Consider the following 27387-nt stretch of genomic DNA (forward strand, 5'->3'; position numbering starts at 1 on the left):
TCCAATTTCACCCCTATCCTCCCTCTGATCTCTCCCACCAATCTCACTCCAACCTCCCTCCAATCTCTCCCTCCAGTCTCCCCTAAACCTCCTTCGAATCTCTCCCTCCAGTCTCCCTCTAATCTCTCCCTTCGATCTGTCCCTGACCCCTTCCAAACTCTTCTTTGGATCACTCCCTGACCTGCCTCCCATCTCTCTCTCTGATCTCTCTGTGACCAGACCCTCCAATCACTCTCTCTGATCTCTCTGTGACCACACCCTCCAATCTCTCCCTCTGATCTCTCTGTGACATCCCACCAATCTCTCCCTCTGATCTCTCTGTGACCACACCCTCCAATCTCTCTCTCTGATCTCTCTGTGACCACACCCTCCAATCTCTCCCTCTGATCTCTCTGTGACCACACCCTCCAATCTCTCTCTCTGATCTCTCTGTGACCACACCCTCCAATCTCTCCCTCTGATCTCTCTGTGACCACACCCTCCAATCTCTCCCTCTGATCTCTCTGTGACCACACCCTCCAATCTCTCCCTCTGATCTCTGTGACCACACCCACCAATCTCTCTCTCTCATCTCTCTGTGACCACACCCTCCAATCTCTCTCTCTGATCTCTCTGTGACCACACCCTCCAATCTCTCCCTCTGATCTCTCTGTGACCACACCCTCCAATCTCTCTCTCTGATCTCTCTGTGACCACACCCTCCAATCTCTCCCTCTGATCTCTCTGTGACCACACCCTCCAATCTCTCCCTCTGATCTCTGTGACCACACCCTCCAATCTCTCCCTCTGATCTCTGTGACCACACCCACCAATCTCTCTCTCTCATCTCTCTGTGACCACACCCTCCAATCTCTCCCTCTGATCTCTCTGTGACCAGACCCTCCAATCTCTCCCTCTGATCTCTCTGTGACCACACCCTCCAATCTCTCCCTCTGATCTCTCTGTGACCACACCCTCCCATCTCTCTCTCTGATCTCTCTGTGACCAGACCCTCCAATCTCTCCCTCTGATCTCTCTGTGACCACACCCACCAATCTCTCCCTCTGATCTCTCTGTGACCACACCCACCAATCTCTCTCTCTCATCTCTCTGTGACCACACCCTCCCATCTCTCTCTCTGATCTCTCTGTGACCAGACCCTCCAAACTCTCCCTCTGATCTCTCTGTGACCAGACCCTCCAACGTTTCCCTCTGATCTCTCTGTGACCAGACCCTCCAATCTCTCCCTCTGATCTCTCTGTGACCACAGCCTCCAATCTCTCCCTCTGATCTCTCTGTGACCACACCCTCCAATCTCTCCCTCTGATCTCTCTGTGACCACACCCTCCAATCTCTCCCTCTGATCTCTCTGTGACCACAACCTCCAATCTCTCCCTCTGAGCTCTCTGTGACCACACCCTCCAAACTCTCCATCTGATCTCTCTGTGACCACACCCTCCAATCTCTCCCTCTGATCTCTCTGTGACATCCCACCAATCTCTCCCTCTGACCTCTCTGTGACCACACCCTCCAATCTCTCCCTCTGATCTCTCTGTGACCACACCCTCCAATCTCTCCCTCTGAGCTCTCTGTGACCACACCCACCAATCTCTCCCTCTGATCTCTCTGTGACCACACCCACCAATCTCTCCCTCTGATCTCTCTGTGACCACATCCTCCAATCTCTCCCTCTGATCTCTCTGTGACCACACCCTCCAATCTCTCTGATCTCTCTGTGACCACACCCTCCAATCTCTCCCTCTGAGCTCTCTGTGCCACACCCTCCACTCTTTCCCTCTGATCTCTCTGTGACCACACCCTCCAATCTCTCCCTCTGATCTCTCTGTGACCACAGCCTCCAATCTCTCCCTCTGATCTCTCTGTGACCACAGCCTCCAATCTCTCCCTCTGATCTCTCTGTGACATCCCACCAATCTCTCCCTCTGATCTCTCTGTGACCACATCCACCAATCTCTCCCTCTGATCTCTCTGTGACCACACCCTCCAATCTCTCCCTCTGACCTCTCTGTGACCACACCCTCCAATCTCTCCCTCTGATCTCTCTGTGACCACACCCTCCAATCTCTCCCTCTGAGCTCTCTGTGACCACACCCACCAATCTCTCCCTCTGATCTCTCTGTGACCACATCCACCAATCTCTCCCTCTGATCTCTCTGTGACCACACCCTCCAATCTCTCTCTCTGACCTCTCTGTGACCACACCCTCCAATCTCTCCCTCTGATCTCTCTGTGACCACACCCTCCAATCTCTCTGATCTCTCTGTGACCACACCCTCCAATCTCTCCCTCTGAGCTCTCTGTGCCACACCCTCCACTCTTTCCCTCTGATCTCTCTGTGACCACACCCTCCAATCTCTCCCTCTGATCTCTCTGTGACCACATCCTCCAATCTCTCCCTTTGATATCTCTGTGACCACAGCCTCCAATCTCTCCCTCTGATCTCTCTGTGACATCCCACCAATCTCTCCCTCTGACCTCTCTGTGACCACACCCTCCAATCTCTCCCTCTGATCTCTCTGTGACCACACCCTCCAATCTCTCCCTCTGAGCTCTCTGTGCCACACCCCCCAATCTTTCCCTCTGATCTCTCTGTGACCACACCCTCCAATCTCTCTCTCTGATCTCTCTGTGACCACACCCTCCAATCTCTCACTCTGATCTCTCTGTGACCACACCCTCCAATCACTCTCTCAGATCTCTCTGTGACCACACCCTCCGATCTCTCACTCTGATCTCTCTGTGACCACACCCTCCAATCACTCTCTCAGATCTCTCTGTGACCACACCCTCCAATCTCTCTCTCTGATCTCTCTGTGACATCCCACCAATCTCTCCCTCTGACCTCTCTGTGACCACACCCTCCAATCTCTCCCTCTGATCTTTCTGTGACCACACCCTCCAATCTCTCCCTCTGAGCTCTCTGTGCCACACCCCCCAATCTTTCCCTCTGATCTCTCTGTGACCACACCCTCCAATCTCTCTCTCTGATCTCTCTGTGACCACACCCTCCAATCTCTCACTCTGATCTCTCTGTGACCACACCCTCCAATCACTCTCTCAGATCTCTCTGTGACCACACCCTCCGATCTCTCACTCTGATCTCTCTGTGACCACACCCTCCAATCACTCTCTCAGATCTCTCTGTGACCACACCCGCCAATCTCTCCCTCTGAGCTCTCTGTGCCACACCCTCCAATCTCTCTCTCTGATCTCTCTGTGACCACACCCTCCAATCTTTCCCTCTGATCTCTCTGTGACCACACCCTCCAATCTCTCCCTCTGATCTCTCTGTGACCACACCCACCAATCTCTCCCTCTGATCTCTCTGTGACCACACCCTCCAATCTCTCCCTCTGATCTCTCTGTGACCACACCCTCCAATCTCTCTCTCTGATCTCTCTGTGACCACACCCTCCAATCACTCTCTCTGATCTCTCTGTGACCACACCCACCAATCTCTCCCTCTGACCTCTCTGTGACCACACCCGCCAATCTCTCCCTCTGATCTCTCTGTGACCACACCCTCCAATATTTCCCTCTGATCTCTCTGTGACCACACCCACCAATCTCTCCCTCTGATCTCTCAGTGACCACACCCTCCAATCTCTCCCTCTGAGCTCTCTGTGACCACACCCTCCAATCTCTCCCTCTGAGCTCTCTGTGACCACACCCTCCAATCTCTCTCTCTGATCTCTCTGTGACCACACCCTCCAATCCCTCCCTCTGATCTCTCAGTGACCACACCCACCAATCTCTCCCTCTGATCTCTCGGTGACCACACTCTCCAATCTCTCTCTCTGATCTCTCTGTGACCACACACTCCAATCTTTCCCTCTGATCTCTCTGTGACCACACCCTCCAATCTCTCCCTCTGAGCTCTCTGTGACCACACCCTCCAATCTCTCTCTCTGATCTCTCTGTGACCACACCCTCCAATCCCTCCCTCTGATCTCTCAGTGACCATACCCACCAATCTCTCCCTCTGATCTCTCGGTGACCACACTCTCCAATCTCTCTCTCTGATCTCTCTGTGACCACACACTCCACTCTTTCCATCTGATCTCTATGTGACCACACCCTCCAATCTCTCTCTCTGATCTCTCTGTGACCACACCCTCCAATCTCTCCCTCTGAGCTCTCTGTGACCACACCCTCCAATCACTCTCTCTGATCTCTCTGTGACCACGAACTCCAATCTTTCCCTCTGATCTCTCTATGACCACACACTAGAATCTCTCTCTCTGATCTCTCTGTGACCACACCCTCCAATCTCTCCCTCTGATCTCTCAGTGACCACACCCACCAATCTCTCCCTCTGATCTCTCTGTGACCACACCCTCCAATCTCTCCCTCTGATCTCTCTGTGACCACACCCTCCAATCTCTCCCTCTGATCTCTCAGTGACCACACCCACCAATCTCTCCCTCTGATCTCTCTGTGACCACACCCTCCAATTTCTCTCTCTGATCTCTCTGTGACCACACCCTCCAATCTCTCCCTCTGAGCTCTCTGTGCCACACCCTCCAATCTCTCCCTCTGATCTCTCTGTGACCACACCCTCCAATCACTCTCTCTGATCTCTCTGTGACCACACCCTCCAATCTCTCCCTCTGAGCTCTCTGTGCCACACCCTCCAATCTCTCCCTCTGATCTCTCTGTGACCACACCCTCCAATCACTCTCTCTGATCTCTCTGTGACCACACCCTCCAATCTCTCCCTCTGATCTCTCTGTGACCACACCCTCCAATCTCTCCCTCTGATCTCTCTGTGACCACACCCTTCAATCTCTCTCTCTTATCTCTCTGTGACCACACCCTCCAATCTCTCTCTCTGATCTCTCTGTGACCACACCCTCCAATCTCTCCCTCTGATCTCTCTGTGACCACACCCTCCAATCTCTCTGTGACATCCCTCCAATCTCACCCAGTTCCCTCCAAAATCTCCCTCAGATTTATCCCCCACCGCTCCAATCTCACCCTGATCCCCCTCCAAAATCTCCCTCTGATCTCCCATAGGCCCCCCACCAATTTCTCCCACCAAACTCTCCCTCAGATTTCTCCCTCTGATCTCTATCTGTATTCCCTCTAATTCCTCTATGATTGCTCCTTGACCCTTTCCCTCTCTTTCTCTGATATATGACACACCCTCCCCTCTGATCATTCTGTATTGTCTCTGATCCACCATCTCTGCCCCATCTCTCTCTGACCCCCAACCCCCACACGATCCCACCCGGACCCTCGACACCTTGCTGTAACCCCCCTCACCCGCCCCCCACCCCACCCTCTGTGACCCTGCAATCTTTACCCAAAGCAGCATGAAACTTCCTGCTCCTGAGCTCGAGCCTTTCTGCAGTGTTCCACTCCCTCCAGCGAGCTGAGCCTATCAATCAGACTGGGGATTGGGGCAGGGAACCTGTTAAAAAAACAAATGCACAATGTGTAGTTAAAACTCCACGCTGCCATCTAAATATGGAGTCAGGGGTTACCCAGTCTGAACTCTTCTCCCCAGCTAGAAAATCCCACCTCAGTAAACACCGGATTATTAACGTGGTTTTTCCCACCACTGATGCTGCCTGATCGGCAGAACATTTCCAGCATTTCCTGTTTTTTAAAACAAATCGCTTTGATTCTCAACAGTCCTGAGTTTTTCACCATTTATCTTTGTTGCGTCCAAAGTGGATGACGACTCACTTCCCCACATTAAACACCATTTACCACAGCATCATCCACTCTCTTAACCTGTATATGGCACCTCCGACACTGCAGCTCTCCCTCAGTACCGACCCACCAACAATGCAGCTGTCCCTCAGTACTTACCCTCTGACAGTGCAGCCCTCCCTCAGTATTGACCCTCTGACAATGCAGCTCTCTCTCAGTACCGACCCACCGACAGTGCAGCTCTCCCTCAGTACGGACCCACCGACAGTGCAGCTCTCCCTCAGTACCGACCCACCGACAATGCAGCTGTCCCTCAGTACTTACCCTCTGACAGTGCAGCCCTCCCTCAGTACTGACCCTCTGACAATGCAGCACTCCTTCAGTACTGACCCACCGACAGTGCAGCTCTCCCTCAGTACCGACCCACCGACAATGCAGCTGTCCCTCAGTACTTACCCTCTGACAGTGCAGCCCTCCCTCAGTACTTACCCTCTGACAGTGCAGCCCTCCCTCAGTACTTACCCTCTGACAATGCAGCTTTCCCTCAATACTGACCCACCGACAATGCAGCTCTCCCTCAGTACTGACCCACCGACAATGCAGCTCTCCCTCAGTACTGACCCACCGACAATGCAGCTCTCCCTCAGTACTGACCCACCGACAGTGCAGCTCTCCCTCAGTACTGACCCACTGACAGTGCAGCTCTCCCTCAGTACTGACCCACCGACAGTGCAGCTCTCCCTCAGTACTGACCCACCGACAGTGCAGCACTCCCTCAGTACTGACCCAACGACACTGCAGCTTTCCCTCAGGACTGACCCACCGACAATGCAGCACTCCCTCAGTACCGACCCACTGACAATGCAGCTCTCCCTCAGTACTGACCCACCGACAGTGCAGCACTCCCTCAGTACCGACTCACCGACAATGCAGCACTCCCTCAGTACTTACCCTCTGACAGTGCAGCCCTCCCTCAGTACTGACCCACCGACAATCCAGCACTCCCTCAGTACTGACCCACCGACAGTGCAGCACACCCTCAGTACTTATCCTCTGACAGTGCAGCCCTCCCTCAGTACTGACCCACCGACAGTGCAGCTCTCCCTCAGTACCGACCCACCGACAATGCAGCACTCCCTCAGTACTTACCCTCTGACAGTGCAGCCCTCCCTCAGTACTGACCCACCGACAGTGCAGCCCTCCCTCAGTACTGACCCACCGACAGTGCAGCACTCCCTCAGTACTGACCCACCGACAGTGCAGCACTCCCTCAGTACTGACCCTCTGACAGTGCAGCTCTCCCTCAGTACCGACCCACCGACAATGCAGCTGTCCCTCAGTACTTACTCTCTGACAGTGCAGCCCTCCCTCAGTATTGACCCTCTGACAATGCAGCTCACCCTCTGTACCGACCCACCGACAGTGCAGCTCTCCCTCAGTACTGACCCACCGACAGTGCAGCTCTCCCTCAGTACTGACCCACCGACAGTGCAGCTTTCCCTCAGTACTGACCCACCGACAATGCAGCACTCCCTCAGTACCGACCCACTGACAATGCAGCTCTCCCTCAGTACTGACCCACCGACAGTGCAGCACTCCCTCAGTACTTATCCTCTGACAGTGCAGCCCTCCCTCAGTACTGACCCACCGACAATGCAGCACTCCCTCAGTACTTACCCTCTGACAGTGCAGCCCTCCCTCAGTACTGACCCACCGACAATGCAGCACTCCCTCAGTACTGACCCACCGACAGTGCAGCCCTCCCTCAGTACTGACCCACCGACAATGCAGCACTCCCTCAGTACTGACCCACCGACAGTGCAGCACTCCCTCAGTACTGACCCTCTGACAATGCAGCACTCCCTCAGTACCGACCCACTGACCGTGCAGCTCTCCCTCAGTACTGACCCACCGACAGTGCAGCTCTCCCTCAGTACCGACCCACCGACAATGCAGCTGTCCCTCAGTACTTACCCTCTGACAGTGCAGCCCTCCCTCAGTATTGACCATCTGACAATGCAGCTCTCTCTCAGTACCGACCCACCGACAGTGCAGCTCTCCCTCAATACTGACCCACCGACAGTGCAGCTCTCCCTCAGTACCGACCCACCGACAATGCAGCTGTCCCTCAGTACTTCCCCTCTGACAGTGCAGCCCTCCCTCAGTACTGACCCTCTGACAGTGCAGCTCTCCCTCAGTACTGACCCACCGACAGTGCAGCACTCCCTCAGTACTGACCCAACGACACTGCAGCTTTCCCTCAGGACTGACCCACCGACAATGTAGCACTCCCTCAGTACCGACCCACTGACAATGCAGCTCTCCTTCAGTACTGACCCACCGACAGTGCAGCACTCCCTCAGTACTTATCCTCTGACAGTGCAGCCCTCCCTCAGTACTGACCCACCGACAGTGCAGCTCTCCCTCAGTACCGACCCACCGACAATGCAGCACTCCCTCAGTACTTACCCTCTGACAGTGCAGCCCTCCCTCAGTACTGACCCACCGACAATGCAGCACTCCCTCAGTACTGACCCACCGACAGTGCAGCTCTCCCTCAGTACCGACCCACCGACAATGCAGCTGTCCCTCAGTACTTACCCTCTGACAGTGCAGCCCTCCCTCAGTATTGACCCTCTGACAATGCAGCTCTCTCTCAGTACCGACCCACCGACAGTGCAGCTCTCCCTCAATACTGACCCACCGACAGTGCAGCTCTCCCTCAGTACCGACCCACCGACAATGCAGCTGTCCCTCAGTACTTCCCCTCTGACAGTGCAGCCCTCCCTCAGTACTGACCCTCTGACAGTGCAGCTCTCCCTCAGTACTGACCCACCGACAGTGCAGCACTCCCTCAGTACTGACCCAACGACACTGCAGCTTTCCCTCAGGACTGACCCACCGACAATGCAGCACTCCCTCAGTACCGACCCACTGACAATGGAGCTCTCCCTCAGTACTGACCCACCGACAGTGCAGCACTCCCTCAGTACTTATCCTCTGACAGTGCAGCCCTCCCTCAGTACTGACCCACCGACAGTGCAGCTCTCCCTCAGTACCGACCCACTGACAATGCAGCACTCCCTCAGTACTGACCCACCGACAGTGCAGCTCTCCCTCAGTACCGACCCACCGACAATGCAGCTGTCCCTCAGTACTTACCCTCTGACAGTGCAGCCCTCCCTCAGTATTGACCCTCTGACAATGCAGCTCTCTCTCAGTACCGACCCACCGACAGTGCAGCTCTCCCTCAATACTGACCCACCGACAGTGCAGCTCTCCCTCAGTACCGACCCACCGACAATGCAGCTGTCCCTCAGTACTTCCCCTCTGACAGTGCAGCACTCCCTCAGTACTGACCCAACGACACTGCAGCTTTCCCTCAGGACTGACCCACCGACAATGCAGCACTCCCTCAGTACCGACCCACTGACAATGCAGCTCTCCCTCAGTACTGACCCACCGACAGTGCAGCACTCCCTCAGTACTTATCCTCTGACAGTGCAGGCCTCCCTCAGTACTGACCCACCGACAGTGCAGCTCTCCCTCAGTACCGACCCACCGACAATGCAGCACTCCCTCAGTACTTACCCTCTGACAGTGCAGCCCTCCCTCAGTACTGACCCACCGACAATGCAGCACTCCCTCAGTACTGACCCACCGACAGTGCAGCACTCCCTCAGTACTGACCCACCGACAATGCAGCTGTCCCTCAGTACTTACCCTCTGACAGTGCAGCCCTCCCTCAGTATTGACCCTCTGACAGTGCAGCACTCCCTCAGTGCTGACCCTCTGACAATGCAGCACTCCCTCAGTACCGACCCACCGACAGTGCAGCTCTCCCTCAGTACTGATCCACCAACAGTGCAGCTCTCCCTCAGTACCGACCCACCGACAATGCAGCTGTCCCTCAGTACTTACCCTCTGACAGTGCAGCACTCCCTCAGTATTGACCCTCTGACAGTGCAGCACTCCCTCAGTACTGACCCTCTGACAATGCAGCACTCCCTCAGTACTGACCCACCGACAGTGCAGCTCTCCCTCAGTACCGACCCACCGACAATGCAGCACTCCCTCAGTACTTACCCTCTGACAGTGCAGCCCTCCCTCAGTACTTACCCTCTGACAGTGCAGCCCTCCCTCAGTACTTACCCTCTGACAATGCAGCTTTCCCTCAATACTGACCCACCGACAATGCAGCTCTCCCTCAGTACTGACCCACCGACAGTGCAGCTCTCCCTCAGTACCGACCCACCGACAATGCAGCTGTCCCTCAGTACTTACCCTCTGACAGTGCAGCCCTTCCCTCAGTACTTACCCTCTGACAGTGCAGCCCTCCCTCAGTACTTACCCTCTGACAGTGCAGCCGTCCCTCAGTACTTAGCCTCTGACAATGCAGCTTCCCCTCAGTGCTGACCCACCGACAATGCAGCTGCCCCTCAGTACTTACCCTCTGACAGCACAGCACTCCCTCAGTACTTACGCTCTGACAGTGCAGCCCTCCCTCAGTACTTACCCTCTGACAGTGCAGCCCTCCCTCAGTACTGCCCCTCAGACAGTGCTGTGCTCTCTCAGTACCGACCCTCCGACAGTGCAGCACTCCCTAAGTACTGACCCACCGACAGTGCAGCACTCCCTCAGTACTGCCCCTCCGACAGTGCTGTGCTCTCTCAGTACCGCCCCTCCGACTGTGCCGCACTCCCTCCGTACTGACCCTCCGACAGTGCAGCACTCCCTCAGTACTGCACTAAAGCATCAGCCTAGATTTTGTGCTGAATGATTGGGAAATTCTGATTGTGAGGTGAGAGTGCTACCATCGAGGCCCAGCTGACATCACATAAAAAGAATATTTCCACTGAGAGTGCAGTGGGTTTGACTGAAAAAAGTAGATCAAGGTTGGTCTTGATAATGAGGTTCACTCTCCTCAGGTATAGGTCATTCCTTTCGGGTTTGGTGAGGTGACCCTGTTATGTATTCCACTCCTGCTAACTTTCTGCAGTTGTGTTTGTGTTTAACAAACTTGCTGGTGTATTTTGCAATGATCTTATAGGGCTCTGTCTCTGTGCATTGGGAACAGAGAGACCTCAGGTTTCTGAACAGCACAAACCTTGTAAGCATCTGACATTTCAACATTCCTTCCTGACACAACATGTAGATGCAGTTATCCATTATATATTCAACACACATCCCCACCACAGAGAACACATCAGAGCCCAGTTTACCCGAGTTTCCTGTTATAGTCACCAGGATGGGCTCCTGTACCCACAACCATAAACTGTCTACAATTTCAATGTAACATGACTGAGCTTCATATTCTGGGATAACCAGCCTGTTAAAGCCTGAAAGTGAAGCAAGTTTCCCTTTCCTCATTGTCTGGGTTTGACACTGTGAGGTATGTGTGATGGTCAATAATGATCCAGTGTTTATCAATAAATCCTGTCTGTGGCCAACCAGAACAACTGGGTAAAGCAACCCCATCACATCAGACCCTCACTCCGACTGTGGGAAGACCACTCCCTCCTCACGCCCCTATCACATCAGACCCTCACTCCGACTGTGGGGAGACCACTCCCTCCTCACGCCCCTATCACATCAGACCCTCCTTCCAGCTGTGGGGAGAACACCCCACCTCACTCTCCCATCACATCGGACCCTCACTCCCAACTGTGGGGAGACCACTCCCTCCTCCCTAACCCATCACATCGGACACTCACTCCAACTGTGGGGAGACCACTCCCTCCTCCCTAATCGATCACATCGGACCCTCACTCCAACTGTGGGAAGACCACTCCCTCCTCACGCCTCTATCACATCAGACCCTCCTTCCAGCTGTGGGGAGAACACCCCACCTCACTCTCCCATCACATCGGACCCTTATACCAGCTGTAGGGACACCACTCCTCCCTCAATCCTCCATCAGATTGGACACTCACTCCAACTGTGGGGAGACCACTCCCTCCTCCCTAACCCATCACATCAGACCCTCACTCCAAGTGTGGGGAGACCACTTCCTCCTCCCTAACCTATCACATTGGACCCTCACTCCAACTGTGGGGAGACCACTCCCTCCTCCCTCACTCCTCCATCAGATTGGACACTCACTCCAACTGTGGGGAGACCACTCCCTCCTCCCTAACCTATCACATTGGACCCTCACTCTCAACTGTGGGGAGACCACTCCCTCCTCCCTAACCCATCACATCAGACCCTCACTCCAACTGTGGGGAGACCACTCCCTCCTCCCTAACCTATCACATTGGACCCTCACTCTCAACTGTGGGGAGACCACTCCCTCCTCCCTAACCCATCACATTGGACCCTCACTCTCAACTGTGGGGAGACCACTCCCTCCTCCCTAACCCATCACATTGGACCCTCACTCTCAACTGTGGGGAGACCACTCCCTCCTCCCGAACCGATCACATCGGACACTCACTCTCAACTGTGGGGAGACCACTCCCTCCTCCCTAACCTATCACATCGGACCCTCACTCCAACTGTGGGGAGACCACTCCCTCCTCCCTAACCCATCACATCGGACCCTCACTCTCAACTGTGGGGAGACCACTCCCTCCTCCCTAACCCATCACATCGGACCCTCACTCTCAACTGTGGGGTGACCACTCCCTCCTCCCTAACCCATCACATTGGACCTTCACTCCAACCGTAGGGAGCCCACTCCCTCCTCCCTAACCTATCACATCGGACCCTCACTCCAACTGTAGGGAGCCCACTCCCTCCTCCCTAACCTATCACATTGGACCCTCACTCCAACAGTAGGGAGCCCACTCCCTCCTCCCTAACCTATCACATTGGACCCTCACTCCAACAGTAGGGAGCCCACTCCCTCCTCCCTAACCCATCACATTGGACCCTCACTCCAACCGCAGGGAGCCCACTCCCTCCTCCCTAACCTATCACATCGAACCCTCACTCCAACTGTGGGGAGCCCACTCCCTCCTCCCTAACCTATCACATCGGACCCTCACTCCAACTGTAGGGAGCCCACTCCCTCCTCCCTAACCCATCACATCGGACACTCACTCCAACTGTGGGGAGCCCACTCCCTCCTCCCTAACCTATCACATCGGACACTCACTCCAACTGTGGGGAGACCACTCCCTCCTCCCTAACCCATCACATCGGACCCTCACTCCAACTGTGAAGAGCCCACTCCCTCCTCCCGAAACCATCACATTGGACCCTCACTCTCAACTGTGAAGAGCCCACTCCCTCCTCCCTAACCCATCACATCGGACACTCACTCCAACTGTGGGGAGACCACTCCCTCCTCCCTAACCTATCACATCGGACCCTCACTCCAACTGTAGGGAGCCCACTCCCTCCTCCCTAACCTATCACATCGGACCCTCACTCCAACTGTAGGGAGCCCACTCCCTCCTCCCTAACCCATCACATCGGACACTCACTCCAACTGTGGGGAGCCCACTCCCTCCTCCCTAACCTATCACATCGGACCCTCACTCCAACTGTAGGGAGCCCACTCCCTCCTCCCTAACCTATCACATCGGACCCTCACTCCAACTGTAGGGAGCCCACTCCCTCCTCCCTAACCCATCACATCGGACACTCACTCCAACTGTGGGGAGACCACTCCCTCCTCCCTAACCCATCACATCGGACCCTCACTCTCAACAGTGGGGAGACCACTCCCTCCTCCCTACCCCATCACATCGGACACTCACTCCAACTGTGGGGAGCCCACTGCCTCCTCCCTAACCCATCATATTGGACCCTCACTCTCAACTGTGAAGAGCCCACTCCCTCCTCCCCAACCTATCACATCGGACCCTCACTCCAACTGTGGGGAGACCACTCCCTCCTTCCTAACCCATCACATCGGACACTCACTGCAACTGTGGGGAGCCCACTCCCTCCTCCCTAACCCATCATATTGGACCCTTACTCTCAACTGTGAAGAGCCCACTCCCTCCTCCCCAACCTATCACATCGGACCCTCACTCCAACTGTGGGGAGACCACTCCCTCCTCCCTAACCCATCACATCGGACCCTCCCTCTCAACTGTGGGGAGCCCACTCCCTCCTCCATCACATCGGACCCTCACTCTCAACTGTGGGAAGACCAGTCCCTCCTCCCTAACCCATCACATTGGACCCTCACTCTCAACTGTGGGGAGCCCACTCCCTCCTCCCTAACCCATCACATCGGACACTCACTCGAACTGTGGGGAGCCCACTCCCTCCTCCCTAACCCATCATATTGGACCCTCACTCTCAACTGTGAAGAGCCCACTCCCTCCTCCCCAACCTATCACATCGGACCCTCACTCCAACTGTGGGGAGACCACTCCCTCCTCCCCAACCTATCACATCGGACCCTCACTCCAACTGTGGGGAGACCACTCCCTCCTCCCTAACCCATCACATCGGACACTCACTCCAACTGTGGGGAGACCACTCCCTCCTCCCTAACCCATCACATCGGACCCTCACTCCAACTGTGGGGAGACCACTCCCTCCTCCCTAACCCATCACATCGGACCCTCACTCTCAACTGTGGGAAGACCAGTCCCTCCTCCCTAACCCATCACATTGGACCCTCACTCTCAACTGTGGGGAGACCACTCCCTCCTCCCTAACCCATCACATTGGACCCTCACTCCTGACTATGAGGAGGGCTCTCCTTCTCTATTGGGATTCTCTGTTGGCCATGCCTCCTTCTGTTGATCTTGACTTTAGGATAATGGGAGGCCCTCAGCTTGCTGCAGCCACTCTCTCAGTAATCTTCTCCATGTTCAGCAGAGTTTCTAATCGCTCAATCTGTTGTCCAAAGCAGTGAATGTGATCACTTTCTCCTCCATCTCCTCCCTCGGGAGCTCGTCCAAAGTGTGGACCCCCTTTCTCTCCCAGATCTCCAATTCCTGTCCACATGACCTGGTTTATCACAGTACGAGTAGTTCAGACTGTGTGTGGCTCGCTTGTGGACTGGCTCAGTCCCAGTCTCTGTCCCTAGTGGGACAAGGCTCGTCCACAGCTGAGACTTGCCTTTTCTGAGTCTCCGCTGCTCAAACTCACTCACCTGCTGGATGATCCCAACCTGGTGTCACCTCTTATATAGCTTGTTCCCAGTCCAATCCTGTGTGGACCGACACTCCCACCTTCTCCTTTAGAATGAGAGATAATCAAACAAGGAATAAGGATTTAAATCTGGGGTCTGTCATGGCTGGTGCTCACTTCCCTTCTCCTCCTGTCACCCCTACTCCCAAGATATAAATGTTAAAGATGCTCTAGAATGTTTCAGGGCTCCTTGTCTTACTCCACCCGCCTGTGCTAATAGTTAGGCAGGGTCCATCCCTAAGATAGTCAGTATTGCCCTTGTCAGCAGGAACATCTCAATCGGTTGCATCTTCCAGCCCCTCCTGGACCATTCGCCGTTCCACCACACTTCTACATGTCTACTTTAAACCTGAGCAAACACGAGTTCCTGTTGACACTATTTGTGGTTTCCTGTATCTGGGGTTGACTTGGTCTGTGGTGCAGCCTTTAATGTTGCCTGTGTATCCTTTAGGTTACTTTTACAGCTACCTTCTCCCTTAACCCATTGTTTATCTTACAGTTTCCAATATCCCCTCCACACTGATTTGCCATCCTGCTTATTGACATTGGAGTGTCACTGGTCTTCCTTGGAGGTAGACTCACTCTGCAAACCTTTCCCTTTTTCAATTCACAGCTCCTGGTTTCTAAATCTTTTTCGCCCAGAGACTACTGTAGTTTTATTCTGATTGGACACAAATATGCCAACGAACCAATCAGTATGCAGCAGTCTGAATAACCAACAACATCTTCTGATTTAATGCAATCAGCACTGGGCACAGCTCACAGACCCAGAACACGGGGCAGAGGAATCACACAGTCTGAACTGGACACAGCTCACAGACCCAGAACACGGGGCAGAGGAATCACACAGTCTGAACTGGACACAGCTCACAGAGCCCGAGACAGTATTTGGGAAAAGGATTCCCCACAAACTGTTCATCCCAGACTGTTGAGGGAAGCAACAATGATTGGAGTGATAGAACTGGTCCTCCTGTGTGGAGGAGTCTCTGCAGGTGAGTAATGGGGACTGAGAGGGTCTCAGTGCCAGGCTGGGTACTGGGGCATTAACCCTTGGTCAGTGAGTAATGGGCTCTGAGAGGGTTTCAGTGCTAGACTGGGCACTGGGACTGGAGAATGGAGAGAGACTTTAGGGGGAGTGAGGGACATGGGACTGCAGAATGGAGATAGAGAGAGAGAACGATAGCAACAGCATTTGTATTTGATCATAATTGATTTGTACCTCAACTTCATTTACCATTTCCACCTCTGTAATATCACCCTCTCTCAGCTCTTCTGCTGCTGAAACCTCATCCATGTCTTTGTTACTTTCAGACGTCACTATTCTAACACACTCCTGACTTGCCTCTCACATTCTACCCTCTGTAACCTTGCGGTCATCCAAAACCTTGCTGCCCATTTCCTAACTTGCACCAAATCCCATTCACCCATCACCCCTGTGCTCACTGACCTACACTCGCACCCAGTTAAACAAATATCAATTTGAAAATTCTCATCCATATTTTCAAATCCCTCCATGGCCTCGTCCCTTCCAACCTCTGTAACACCCTCCGGTTCCACAACCCTCTGAGATATCTGTACTGCTCTAATTCTGGCCTCTGGAACATCCCTGATTTTAAACGTTCCACCATTGGTGCCCTTACCTTTGATTGACAAGGCCTCAGGCTCTGGAATTCCCTCCCTACACCTCTCCACCTCTCTCACTCACTTTCCTCCTTTAAGACACACCTGAAAACCTACCTCTTTAACCAAGCTTTTGATCCGCTGTTCTAATATCTCCTTATGTGGCCCTCTGTCATATTTTGTTTTGTAATGCCCCTGTGAAGCACTTTGGGATATTGTGTAATGTCACAGGCACTATATAAATACAAGTTCTTGTTGTTTCCCAGCTTTGCTCCATTATCCCTTGATACCCTTAGTGAACAAATATCTCTCATTTTGAAAACTCCAATTGATCCCCAGCATCCAGAGCCTTTTGATCGAGCGATTTCCAAATTTCCACTGGCCTTTGTGTGAAGAAGTCTTTCTTGACATCACCCCTGAACGGCATAGCTCCAATGTGAAGACTATATCCCCATATTCGTCATTCCCCCAATCAGGAAGTAGTTTTGCTGTATCTATTCTATCAAATTCTTGTAACATTTTAATCACTTCAATAATTCACCCTTTAATCTTCTAAACTCGAGAGAATATGAGCCAAATCTAAGCAATTTGTCCTGAACCCAAACAATCTGCCCTGTACCCACTCCAAGCCCAATAGATCATTCCAGAGGTGCAGTGTTCAGAACTAAACACAGCTCTCCAGATGTGCTCTAGCCAAAGCTCTGTTCAGCTGGAGCATAAATCCACCCCTATGGATAACAGGGGCTCTGTATTGTGTTGTGTTGTGTTGTGTTGGGGTTTATTTACAGGCCCTCTGTGATGTGTACTGGTTTATTTACAGAGGCTCTGAGTTATATTGGGTTTTATTTACAGGATGCTCTGTTGTGTTGAGGTTTAGTTACAGGGACCATGTGTTGTGTTGGTGTTTATTTACAGGGGCTCTGTGTTGTGTTGGGGTTTATTTATAGGGGCTCTGTGTTGTGTTGGTGTTCATTTCCAGGGGCTCTGTGTTGTGTTGGTGTTTATTTATAGGGGCTCTGTGTTGTGTTGGTGTTCATTTCCAGGGGCTCTGTGTTGTGTTGGTGTTTATTTCCAGGGGCTCTGTGTTATGTTGGGGTTTATTTATAGGGGCTCTGTGTTGTGCTGGGGTTTATTTATAGGGGCTCTGTGTTGTGTTGGGGTTTATTTCCAGGGGCTCTGTGTTGTGTTGGTGTTTATTTCCTGGGGCTCTTTGTTATGTTGGTGTTTATTTACAGGGGCTCTGTGTTGTGTTGGGATTTATTTACAGAGGCTCTGTGTTGTGTTGGGGCTTATTTACAGGGGCTCTGTGTTGTGCTGGGGTTTATTTACAGGGGCTCTGTGTTGTGTTGGTGTTTATTTACAGAGGCTCTGTGTTGTGTTGGGGTTTATTTACAGGGGCTCTGTGTTGTGCTGGGGTTTATTTACAGGGGCTCTGTGTTGTGTTGGTGTTTATTTACAGGGGCTCCGTGTTGTGTTGTGTTTATTTACAGGGGCTGTGTGTTGTGTTGTGTTTATTTACAGGGGCTCTGTGTTGTGTTGTGTTTATTTACAGGGGCTCTGTGTTGTGTTGTGTTTATTTATAGGGGCTCTGTGTTGTGTTGGGGTTTATTTCCAGGGGCTCTGTTTTGTGTTGGTGTTTATTTCCAGTGGCTCTGTTTTGTGTTGGTGTTTATTTACAGGGGCTCTGTGTTGTGTTGTGTTTATTTCCAGGGGCTCTGTGTTGTGCTGGGGTTTATTTATAGGGGCTCTGTGTTGTGTTGGGGTTTATTTATAGGGGCTCTGTGTTTTATTGGTGTTCATTTACAGGGGCTCTGTGTTGTGCTGGGGTTTATTTACAGGGGCTCTGTGTTGTGTTGGTGTTTATTTACAGGGGCTCTGTGTTGTGTTGTGTTTATTTACAGGGGCTCTGTGTTGTGTTGTGATAATTTACAGGGGCTCTGTGTTGTATTGGTGTTAATTTCCAGGGGCTCTGTGTTTTATTGGGGTTTATTTACAGGGGCTCTGTGTTGTGCTGGGGTTTATTTACAGGGGCTCTGTGTTGTGTTGGTGTTTATTTATAGGGGCTCTGTGTTGTGCTGGGGTTTATTTACAGGGGCTCTGTGTTGTGTTGGTGTTTATTTACAGGGGCTCTGTGTTGTGTTGTGTTTATTTACAGGGGCTCTGTGTTGTGTTGGGGTTTATTTCCAGGGGCTCTGTGTTGTATTGGTGTTAATTTCCAGGGGCTCTGTGTTATGTTGGGGTTTATTTATAGGGGCTCTGTGTTGTGCTGGGGTTTATTTATAAGGGCTCTGTGTTGTGTTGGGGTTTATTTCCAGGGGCTCTGTTTTGTGTTGGTGTTTATTTATAGGGGCTCTGTGTTTTATTGGGGTTTATTTCCAGGGGCTCTGTGTTGTGTTGGTGTTTATTTACAGGGGCTCTGTGTTGCATTGGTGTTAATTTCCAGGGGCTATGTGTTATGTTGGGGTTTATTTATAGGGGCTCTGTGTTGTGTTGGGGTATAATTACAGGGGCTCTGTGTAGTGCTGGGGTTTATTTATAGGGGCTCTGTGTTGTGTTGGGGTTTATTTCCAGGGGCTCTGTTTTGTGTTGGTGTTTATTTATAGGGGCTCTGTGTTTTATTGGGATTTATTTACAGGGGCTCTGTGTTGTGTTGGTGTTTATTTACAGGGGCTCTGTGTTGTATTGATGTTAATTTCCAGGGGCTCTGTGTTATGTTGGGGTTTATTTATAGGGGCTCTGTGTTTTATTGGGGTTTATTTACAGGGGCTCTGTGTTGTGTTGGTGTTTATTTACAGGGGCTCTGTGTTGTGTTGGTGTTTATTTATAGGGGCTCTGTGTTGTGTTGGTGTTTATTTCCAGGGGCTCTGTGTTGTGTTGGTGTTTATTTACAGGGGCTCTATGTTGTGTTGTGTGGGTGTTTATTTCCAGGGGCTCTGTGTTGTGTTGGGGTTTATTTACAGGGCCTCTATGTTGTGTTGTGTCGGTGTTTATTTCCAGGGGCTCTGTGTTGTGTTGGGGTTTATTTACAGGGGCTCTGTGTTGTGTTGGTGTTTATTTCCAGGGGCTCGGTGTTGTGTTGGGGTTTATTTACAGGGGCTCTGTGTTGTGTTGGTGTTTATTCATATGGGCTCTATTTTGTGTTGCTTGGATGCATCTTTGGGTTCATATACTGTCACTGTGGGTTTTGTGTTTGGGCTTCTTGCCCTGATGTCACTCTCTATATATGTATGGCATTGCTGTTTTAGGCTTTATGCTCTGATATCTGTGGGAGATGGGGTGTCTGTGTGTGCGCGCAGTTGAGGATTTGGGGTTCATCTCCTGATGTCCCTCTGTCGCTCTCTGTGGCCTTGATGTTTTGGGGTTCATGCCCTGATGTCTCTCTCTCTCTCTCTCTCTCTCTGGGGTTGGTGTTTTGAGGTTCATGCCCTGATGTCTCTCTCTCTCTCTGTGGGGTTGATGTTTTGGGGTTCATGCCCTGATGTCTCTCTCTCTCTGGGGTTGATGTTTTGGGGTTCATGTCCTGATGTCTCTCTCTCTCTCTCTGTGGGGTTGATGTTTTGGGGTTCGTGCCCTGATGTCTCTCTCTCTCTCTGTGGGGTTGATGTTTTGGGGTTCATGCCCTGATGTCTCTCTCTCTCTCTCTCTCTGGGGTTGATGTTTTGGGGTTCATGCCCTGATGTCTCTCTGTCTCTGTGGGGTTGATGTTTTGGGGTTCATGCCCTGATGTGTCTCTCTCTCTCTCTGTGGGGTTGATGTTTTGGGGTTCATGCCCTGATGTCTCTCTCTCTCTCTGTGGGGTTGGTGTTATGGGGTTCATGCCCTGATGTCTCTCTCTCTCTCTCTGTGGGGTTGATGTTTTGGGGTTCATGCCCTGATGTCTCTCTCTGTGGGGTTGGTGTTTTGGGGTTCATGCCCTGATCTCTCTCTCTCTCTCTCTGTGGGGTTGGTGTTTTGGGGTTCATGCCCTGATCTCTCTCTCTCTCTCTCTGTGGGGTTGGTGATTTGGGGTTCATGCCCTGATGTCTCTCTCTCTCTCTGTGGGGTTGATGTTTTGGGGTTCATGCCCTGATCTCTCTCTCTCTCTCTGTGGGGTTGTTGTTTTGGGGTTCATGCCCTGATGTCTCTCTCTCTCTCTGTGGGGTTGATGTTTTGGGGTTCATGCCCTGATGTCTATCTCTCTCTGTGGGGTTGGTGTTTTGGGGTTCATGCCCTGATGTCTTTCTCTCTCTGTGGGGTTGATGTTTTGGGGTTCATGCCCTGATCTCTATCTCTCTCTCTCTGTGGGGTTGTTGTTTTGGGGTTCATGCCCTGATGTCTCTCTCTCTCTCTGGGGTTGGTGTTTTAGGGTTCATGCCCTGATGTCTCTCTCTCTCTCTGTGGGGTTGATGTTTTGGGGTTCATGCCCTGATGTCTCTCTCTCTCTCTCTGTGGGGTTGATGTTTTGGGGTTCATGCCCTGATGTCTATCTCTCTCTCTGGGGTTGGTGTTTTAGGGTTCATGCCCTGATGTCTCTCTCTCTCTCTGTGGGGTTGATGTTTTGGGGTTCATGCCCTGATGTCTATCTCTCTCTCTGGGGTTGGTGTTTTAGGGTTCATGCCCTGATCTCTCTCTCTCTCTCTCTGTGGGGTTGATGTTTTGGGGTTCATGCCCTGATGTCTATCTCTCTCTCTGGGGTTGGTGTTTTAGGGTTCATGCCCTGATCTCTCTCTCTCTCTCTCTGTGGGGTTGATGTTTTGGGGTTCATGCCCTGATGTCTATCTCTCTCTCTGGGGTTGGTGTTTTAGGGTTCATGCCCTGATGTCTCTCTCTCTCTGTGGGGTTGTTGTTTTGGGGTTCATGCCCTGATGTCTCTCTCTCTCTCTCTGGGGTTGGTGTTTTGGGGTTCATGCCCTGATGTCTCTCTCTCTCTCTCTCTGTGGGGTTGATGTTTTGGGGTTCATGCCCTGATGTCTATCTCTCTCTCTGGGGTTGGTGTTTTAGGGTTCATGCCCTGATGTCTCTCTCTCTCTGTGGGGTTGTTGTTTTGGGGTTCATGCCCTGATGTCTCTCTCTCTCTCTCTGGGGTTGGTGTTTTGGGGTTCATGCCCTGATGTCTCTCTCTCACTCTGTGGGGTTGATGTTTTGGGGTTCATGCCCTGATGTCTCTCTCTCTCTGGGGTTGGTGTTTTGGGGTTCATGCCCTGATGTCTCTCTCTCTCTCTGCGGGGTTTATGTTTTGGGGTTCATGCCCTGATGTCTCTCTCTCTCTCTGTGGGGTTGGTGTTTTGGGGTTCATGCCCTGATGTCTCTCTCTCTGTGGGGTTGATGTTTTGGGGTTCATGCCCTGATCTCTCTCTCTCTCTCTCTGTGGGGTTGTTGTTTTGGGGTTCATGCCCTGATGTCTCTCTCTCTCTCTCTGTGGGGTTGATGTTTTGGGGTTCATGCCCTGATCTCTCTCTCTCTCTGTGGGGTTGTTGTTTTGGGGTTCATGCCCTGATGTCTCTCTCTCTCTCTGTGGGGTTGGTGTTTTAGGGTTCATGCCCTGATGTCTCTCTCTCTCTCTCTGTGGGGTTGATGTTTTGGGGTTCATGCCCTGATGTCTCTCTCTCTCTCTGTGGGGTTGATGTTTTGGGGTTCATGCCCTGATGTCTCTCTCTCTCTCTCTGTGGGGTTGATGTTTTGGGGTTCATGCCCTGATGTCTATCTCTCTCTCTGGGGTTGGTGTTTTAGGGTTCATGCCCTGATGTCTCTCTCTCTCTCTGTGGGGTTGATGTTTTGGGGTTCATGCCCTGATGTCTCTCTCTCTCTCTCTGTGGGGTTGATGTTTTGGGGTTCGTGCCCTGATGTCTCTCTCTCTCTCTGTGGGGTTGATGTTTTGGGGTTCATGCCCTGATGTCTCTCTCTCTCTCTCTCTCTGGGGTTGATGTTTTGGGGTTCATGCCCTGATGTCTCTCTCTCTGTGGGGTTGATGTTTTGGGGTTCATGCCCTGATGTGTCTCTCTCTCTCTCTGTGGGGTTGATGTTTTGGGGTTCATGCCCTGATGTCTCTCTCTCTCTCTGTGGGGTTGGTGTTTTGGGGATCATGCCCTGATGTCTCTCTCTCTCTCTCTGTGGGGTTGATGTTTTGGGGTTCATGCCCTGATGTCTCTCTCTGTGGGGTTGGTGTTTTGGGGTTCATGCCCTGATCTCTCTCTCTCTCTGTGGGGTTGGTGATTTGGGGTTCATGCCCTGATGTCTCTCTCTCTTTCTGTGGGGTTGATGTTTTGGGGTTCATGCCCTGATGTCTCTCTCTCTCTCTGTGGGGTTGGTGTTTTGGGGTTCATGCCCTGATCTCTCTCTCTCTCTCTGGGGTTGTTATTTTGGGGTTCCTGCCCTGATGTCTCTCTCTCTCTCTGTGGGGTTGATGTTTTGGGGTTCATGCCCTGATGTCTATCTCTCTCTCTGTGGGGTTGGTGTTTTGGGGTTCATGCCCTGATGTCTCTCTCTCTCTGTGGGGTTGATGTTTTGGGGTTCATGCCCTGATGTCTATCTCTCTCTCTGTGGGGTTGGTGTTTTGGGGTTCATGCCCTGATGTCTTTCTCTCTCTGTGGGGTTGATGTTTTGGGGTTCATGCCCTGATCTCTCTCTCTCTCTCTCTGTGGGGTTGTTGTTTTGGGGTTCATGCCCTGATGTCTCTCTCTCTCTCTGGGGTTGGTGTTTTAGGGTTCATGCCCTGATGTCTCTCTCTCTCTCTGTGGGGTTGATGTTTTGGGGTTCATGCCCTGATGTCTATCTCTCTCTCTGGGGTTGGTGTTTTAGGGTTCATGCCCTGATGTCTCTCTCTCTCTCTGTGGGGTTGATGTTTTGGGGTTCATGCCCTGATGTCTCTCTCTCTCTCTCTGTGGGGTTGATGTTTTGGGGTTCATGCCCTGATGTCTATCTCTCTCTCTGGGGTTGGTGTTTTAGGGTTCATGCCCTGATCTCTCTCTCTCTCTGTGGGGTTGATGTTTTGGGGTTCATGCCCTGATGTCTATCTCTCTCTCTGGGGTTGGTGTTTTAGGGTTCATGCCCTGATGTCTCTCTCTCTCTCTGTGGGGTTGTTGTTTTGGGGTTCATGCCCTGATGTCTCTCTTTCTCTCTCTGGGGTTGGTGTTTTAGGGTTCATGCCCTGATGTCTCTCTCTCTCTCTGTGGGGTTGATGTTTTGGGGTTCATGCCCTGATGTCTCTCTCTCTCTCTCTGGGGTTGGTGTTTTGGGGTTCATGCCCTGATGTCTCTCTCTCTCTCTCTGCGGGGTTGGTGTTTTGGGGTTCATGCCCTGATGTCTCTCTCTCTCTCTGTGGGGTTGATGTTTTGGGGTTCATGCCCTGATGTCTCTCTCTCTCTCTCTGGGGTTGGTGTTTTGGGGTTCATGCCCTGATGTCTCTCTCTCTCTCTGTGGGGTTGGTGTTTTGGGGTTCATGCCCTGATGTCTCTCTCTCTGTGGGGTTGATGTTTTGGGGTTCATGCCCTGATGTCTATCTCTCTCTCTGTGGGGTTGGTGTTTTGGGGTTCATGCCCTGATGTCTCTCTCTCTCTGTGGGGTTGATGTTTTGGGGTTCATGCCCTGATGTCTATCTCTCTCTCTGTGGGGTTGGTGTTTTGGGGTTCATGCCCTGATGTCTTTCTCTCTCTGTGGGGTTGATGTTTTGGGGTTCATGCCCTGATCTCTCTCTCTCTCTCTCTGTGGGGTTGTTGTTTTGGGGTTCATGCCCTGATGTCTCTCTCTCTCTCTGGGGTTGGTGTTTTAGGGTTCATGCCCTGATGTCTCTCTCTCTCTCTGTGGGGTTGATGTTTTGGGGTTCATGCCCTGATGTCTATCTCTCTCTCTGGGGTTGGTGTTTTAGGGTTCATGCCCTGATGTCTCTCTCTCTCTCTGTGGGGTTGATGTTTTGGGGTTCATGCCCTGATGTCTCTCTCTCTCTCTCTGTGGGGTTGATGTTTTGGGGTTCATGCCCTGATGTCAATCTCTCTCTCTGGGGTTGGTGTTTTAGGGTTCATGCCCTGATCTCTCTCTCTCTCTCTCTGTGGGGTTGATGTTTTGGGGTTCATGCCCTGATGTCTATCTCTCTCTCTGGGGTTGGTGTTTTAGGGTTCATGCCCTGATGTCTCTCTCTCTCTCTGTGGGGTTGTTGTTTTGGGGTTCATGCCCTGATGTCTCTCTTTCTCTCTCTGGGGTTGGTGTTTTAGGGTTCATGCCCTGATGTCTCTCTCTCTCTCTGTGGGGTTGTTGTTTTGGGGTTCATGCCCTGATGTCTCTCTCTCTCTCTCTGGGGTTGGTGTTTTGGGGTTCATGCCCTGATGTCTCTCTCTCTCTCTCTGCGGGGTTGGTGTTTTGGGGTTCATGCCCTGATGTCTCTCTCTCTCTCTGTGGGGTTGATGTTTTGGGGTTCATGCCCTGATGTCTCTCTCTCTCTCTCTGGGGTTGGTGTTTTGGGGTTCATGCCCTGATGTCTCTCTCTCTCTCTGTGGGGTTGGTGTTTTGGGGTTCATGCCCTGATGTCTCTCTCTCTGTGGGGTTGATGTTTTGGGGTTCATGCCCTGATGTCTCTCTTTCTCTGTGGGGTTGGTATTTTGGGGTTCATGCCCTGATGTCTCTTTCTCTCTCTGTGGGGTTGGTGTTTTGGGGTTCATGCCCTGATGTCTCTCTCTCTGTGGGGTTGATGTTTTGGGGTTCATGCCCTGATGTCTCTCTTTCTCTGTGGGGTTGGTGATTTGGGGTTCACGCCCTGATGTCTCTCTCTCTGTGGGGTTGATGTTTTGGGGTTCATGCCCTGATGTCTCTCTTTCTCTGTGGGGTTGGTATTTTGGGGTTCATGCCCTGATGTCTTTCTCTCTCTCTCTTTGTGGGGTTGGTGTTTCGGGGTTCATGCCCTGATGTCTCTCTCTCTCTGTGGGTTTGGTGATTTGGGGTTCATGCCCTGATGTCTTTCTCTCTCTGTGGGGTTAATGTTTTGGGGTTCATGCCCTGATGTCTTTCTCTCTCTGTGGGGTTGATGTTTTGGGGTTCATGCCCTGATCTCTCTCTCTCTCTCTCTCTGTGGGGTTGTTGTTTTGGGGTTCATGCCCTGATGTCTCTCTCTCTCTCTCTGGGGTTGGTGTTTTGGGGTTCATGCCCTGATGTCTTTCTCTCTCTGTGGGGTTGATGTTTTGGGGTTCATGCCCTGATCTCTCTCTCTCTCTCTCTCTGTGGGGTTGTTGTTTTGGGGTTCATGCCCTGATCTCTCTCTCTCTCTCTCTCTCTCTCTGTGGGGTTGTTGTTTTGGGGTTCATGCCCTGATGTCTCTCTCTCTCTCTGTGGGGTTGGTGTTTTGGGGTTCATGCCCTGATGTCTCTCTCTCTCTCTGTGAGGTTGGTGTTTTGGGGTTCATGCCCTGATGTCTCTCTCTCTCTCTCTCTCTCTCTCTGTGGGGTTGATGTTTTGGGTTTCATGCCCTGATCTCTCTCTCTGTGTGGGGTTGATGTTTTGGGGTTCATGCCCTGATGTCTTTCTCTCTCTGTGGGGTTGATGTTTTGGGGTTCATGCCCTGATCTCTCTCTCTCTGTGGGGTTGTTGTTTTGGGGTTCATGCCCTGATGTCTCTCTCTCTCTCTCTCTGTGGGGTTGGTGTTTTGGGGTTCATGCCCTGATCTCTCTCTCTCTCTCTCTCTGTGGGGTTGTTGTTTTGGGGTTCATGCCCTGATGTCTCTCTCTCTCTCTCTGGGGTTGGTGTTTTGGGGTTCATGCCCTGATGTCTTTCTCTCTCTGTGGGGTTGATGTTTTGGGGTTCATGCCCTGATCTCTCTCTCTCTCTCTCTCTGTGGGGTTGTTGTTTTGGGGTTCATGCCCTGATCTCTCTCTCTCTCTCTCTCTCTCTCTGTGGGGTTGTTGTTTTGGGGTTCATGCCCTGATGTCTCTCTCTCTCTCTGTGGGGTTGGTGTTTTGGGGTTCATGCCCTGATGTCTCTCTCTCTCTCTGTGGGGTTGGTGTTTTGGGGTTCATGCCCTGATGTCTCTCTCTCTCTCTCTCTCTCTCTCTGTGGGGTTGATGTTTTGGGTTTCATGCCCTGATCTCTCTCTCTGTGTGGGGTTGATGTTTTGGGGTTCATGCCCTGATGTCTTTCTCTCTCTGTGGGGTTGATGTTTTGGGGTTCATGCCCTGATCTCTCTCTCTCTGTGGGGTTGTTGTTTTGGGGTTCATGCCCTGATGTCTCTCTCTCTCTCTCTCTGTGGGGTTGGTGTTTTGGGGTTCATGCCCTGATGTCTCTCTCTCTCTCTCTCTCTCTGTGGGGTTGGTGTTTTGGGGTTCATGCCCTGATGTCTCTCTCTCTCTCTCTGGGGTTGGTGTTTTGGGGTTCATGCCCTGATGTCTCTCTCTCTCTCTGTGGGGTTGATGTTTTGGGGTTCATGCCCTGATGTCTCTCTCTCTCTCTCTCTGTGGGGTTGATGTTTTGGGGTTCATGCCCTGATGTCTCTCTCTCTGTGGGGTTGTTGATTTGGGGTTCATGCCCTGATGTCTTTCTCTCTCTGTGGGGTTGATGTTTTGGGGTTCATGCCCTGATGTCTCTCTCTCTGTGGGGTTGTTGATTTGGGGTTCATGCCCTGATGTCTCTCTCTCTCTCTGTGAGGTTGATGTTTTGGGGTTCCAGCCCTGATGTCTCTCTCTCTGTGGGGTTGTTGATTTGGGGTTCATGCCCTGATTTCTTTCTTTCTCTGTGGGGTTGATGTTTTGGGGTTCATGCCCTGATGTCTCTCTTTCTCTGTGGGGTTGGTGATTTGGGGTTCATGCCCTGATGTCTCTCTTTCTCTGTGGGGTTGGTATTTTGGGGTTCATGCCCTGATGTCTTTCTCTCTCTCTCTTTGTGGGGTTGGTGTTTTGGGGTTCATGCCCTGATGTCTCTCTCTCTCTGTGGGGTTGATGTTTTGGGGTTCGTGCCCTGATGTCTCTCTCTCTCTGTGGGGTTGATGTTTTGGGGTTCATGCCCTGATGTCTCTCTCTCTGTGGGGTTGTTGATTTGGGGTTCATGCCCTGATTT

At 52.1% G+C, this 27387-nt stretch overlaps 1 protein-coding gene across 11 annotated transcripts in view; it reads left to right on the forward strand.

Moving 5' to 3' along the window:
• Window positions 1-15340: 15340 nt before the first annotated feature.
• Window positions 15341-27387, forward strand: part of LOC137346340 (class I histocompatibility antigen, F10 alpha chain-like) — a 46260-nt gene continuing 34213 nt past the window's right edge. For 3 of the 11 annotated variants that reach the window (XR_010968709.1, XR_010968708.1, XM_068009848.1), the window contains exon 1: window positions 15357-15749. Coding sequence is in view for 6 of the 11 variants with exons in the window: in XM_068009848.1 (XP_067865949.1) it covers window positions 15494-15749 (256 nt within the window). In the remaining 5 variants the exon portion in view is untranslated. Of the gene's footprint in view, window positions 15750-27387 lie in introns of all 11 variants that reach the window. The other 8 variants (XR_010968711.1, XM_068009846.1, XR_010968710.1 and 5 more) reach the window with 8 other exon arrangements.

Source organism: Heterodontus francisci, chromosome 29, assembly GCF_036365525.1.
Source record: "Heterodontus francisci isolate sHetFra1 chromosome 29, sHetFra1.hap1, whole genome shotgun sequence".
Taxonomy (NCBI): domain Eukaryota; kingdom Metazoa; phylum Chordata; class Chondrichthyes; order Heterodontiformes; family Heterodontidae; genus Heterodontus; species Heterodontus francisci.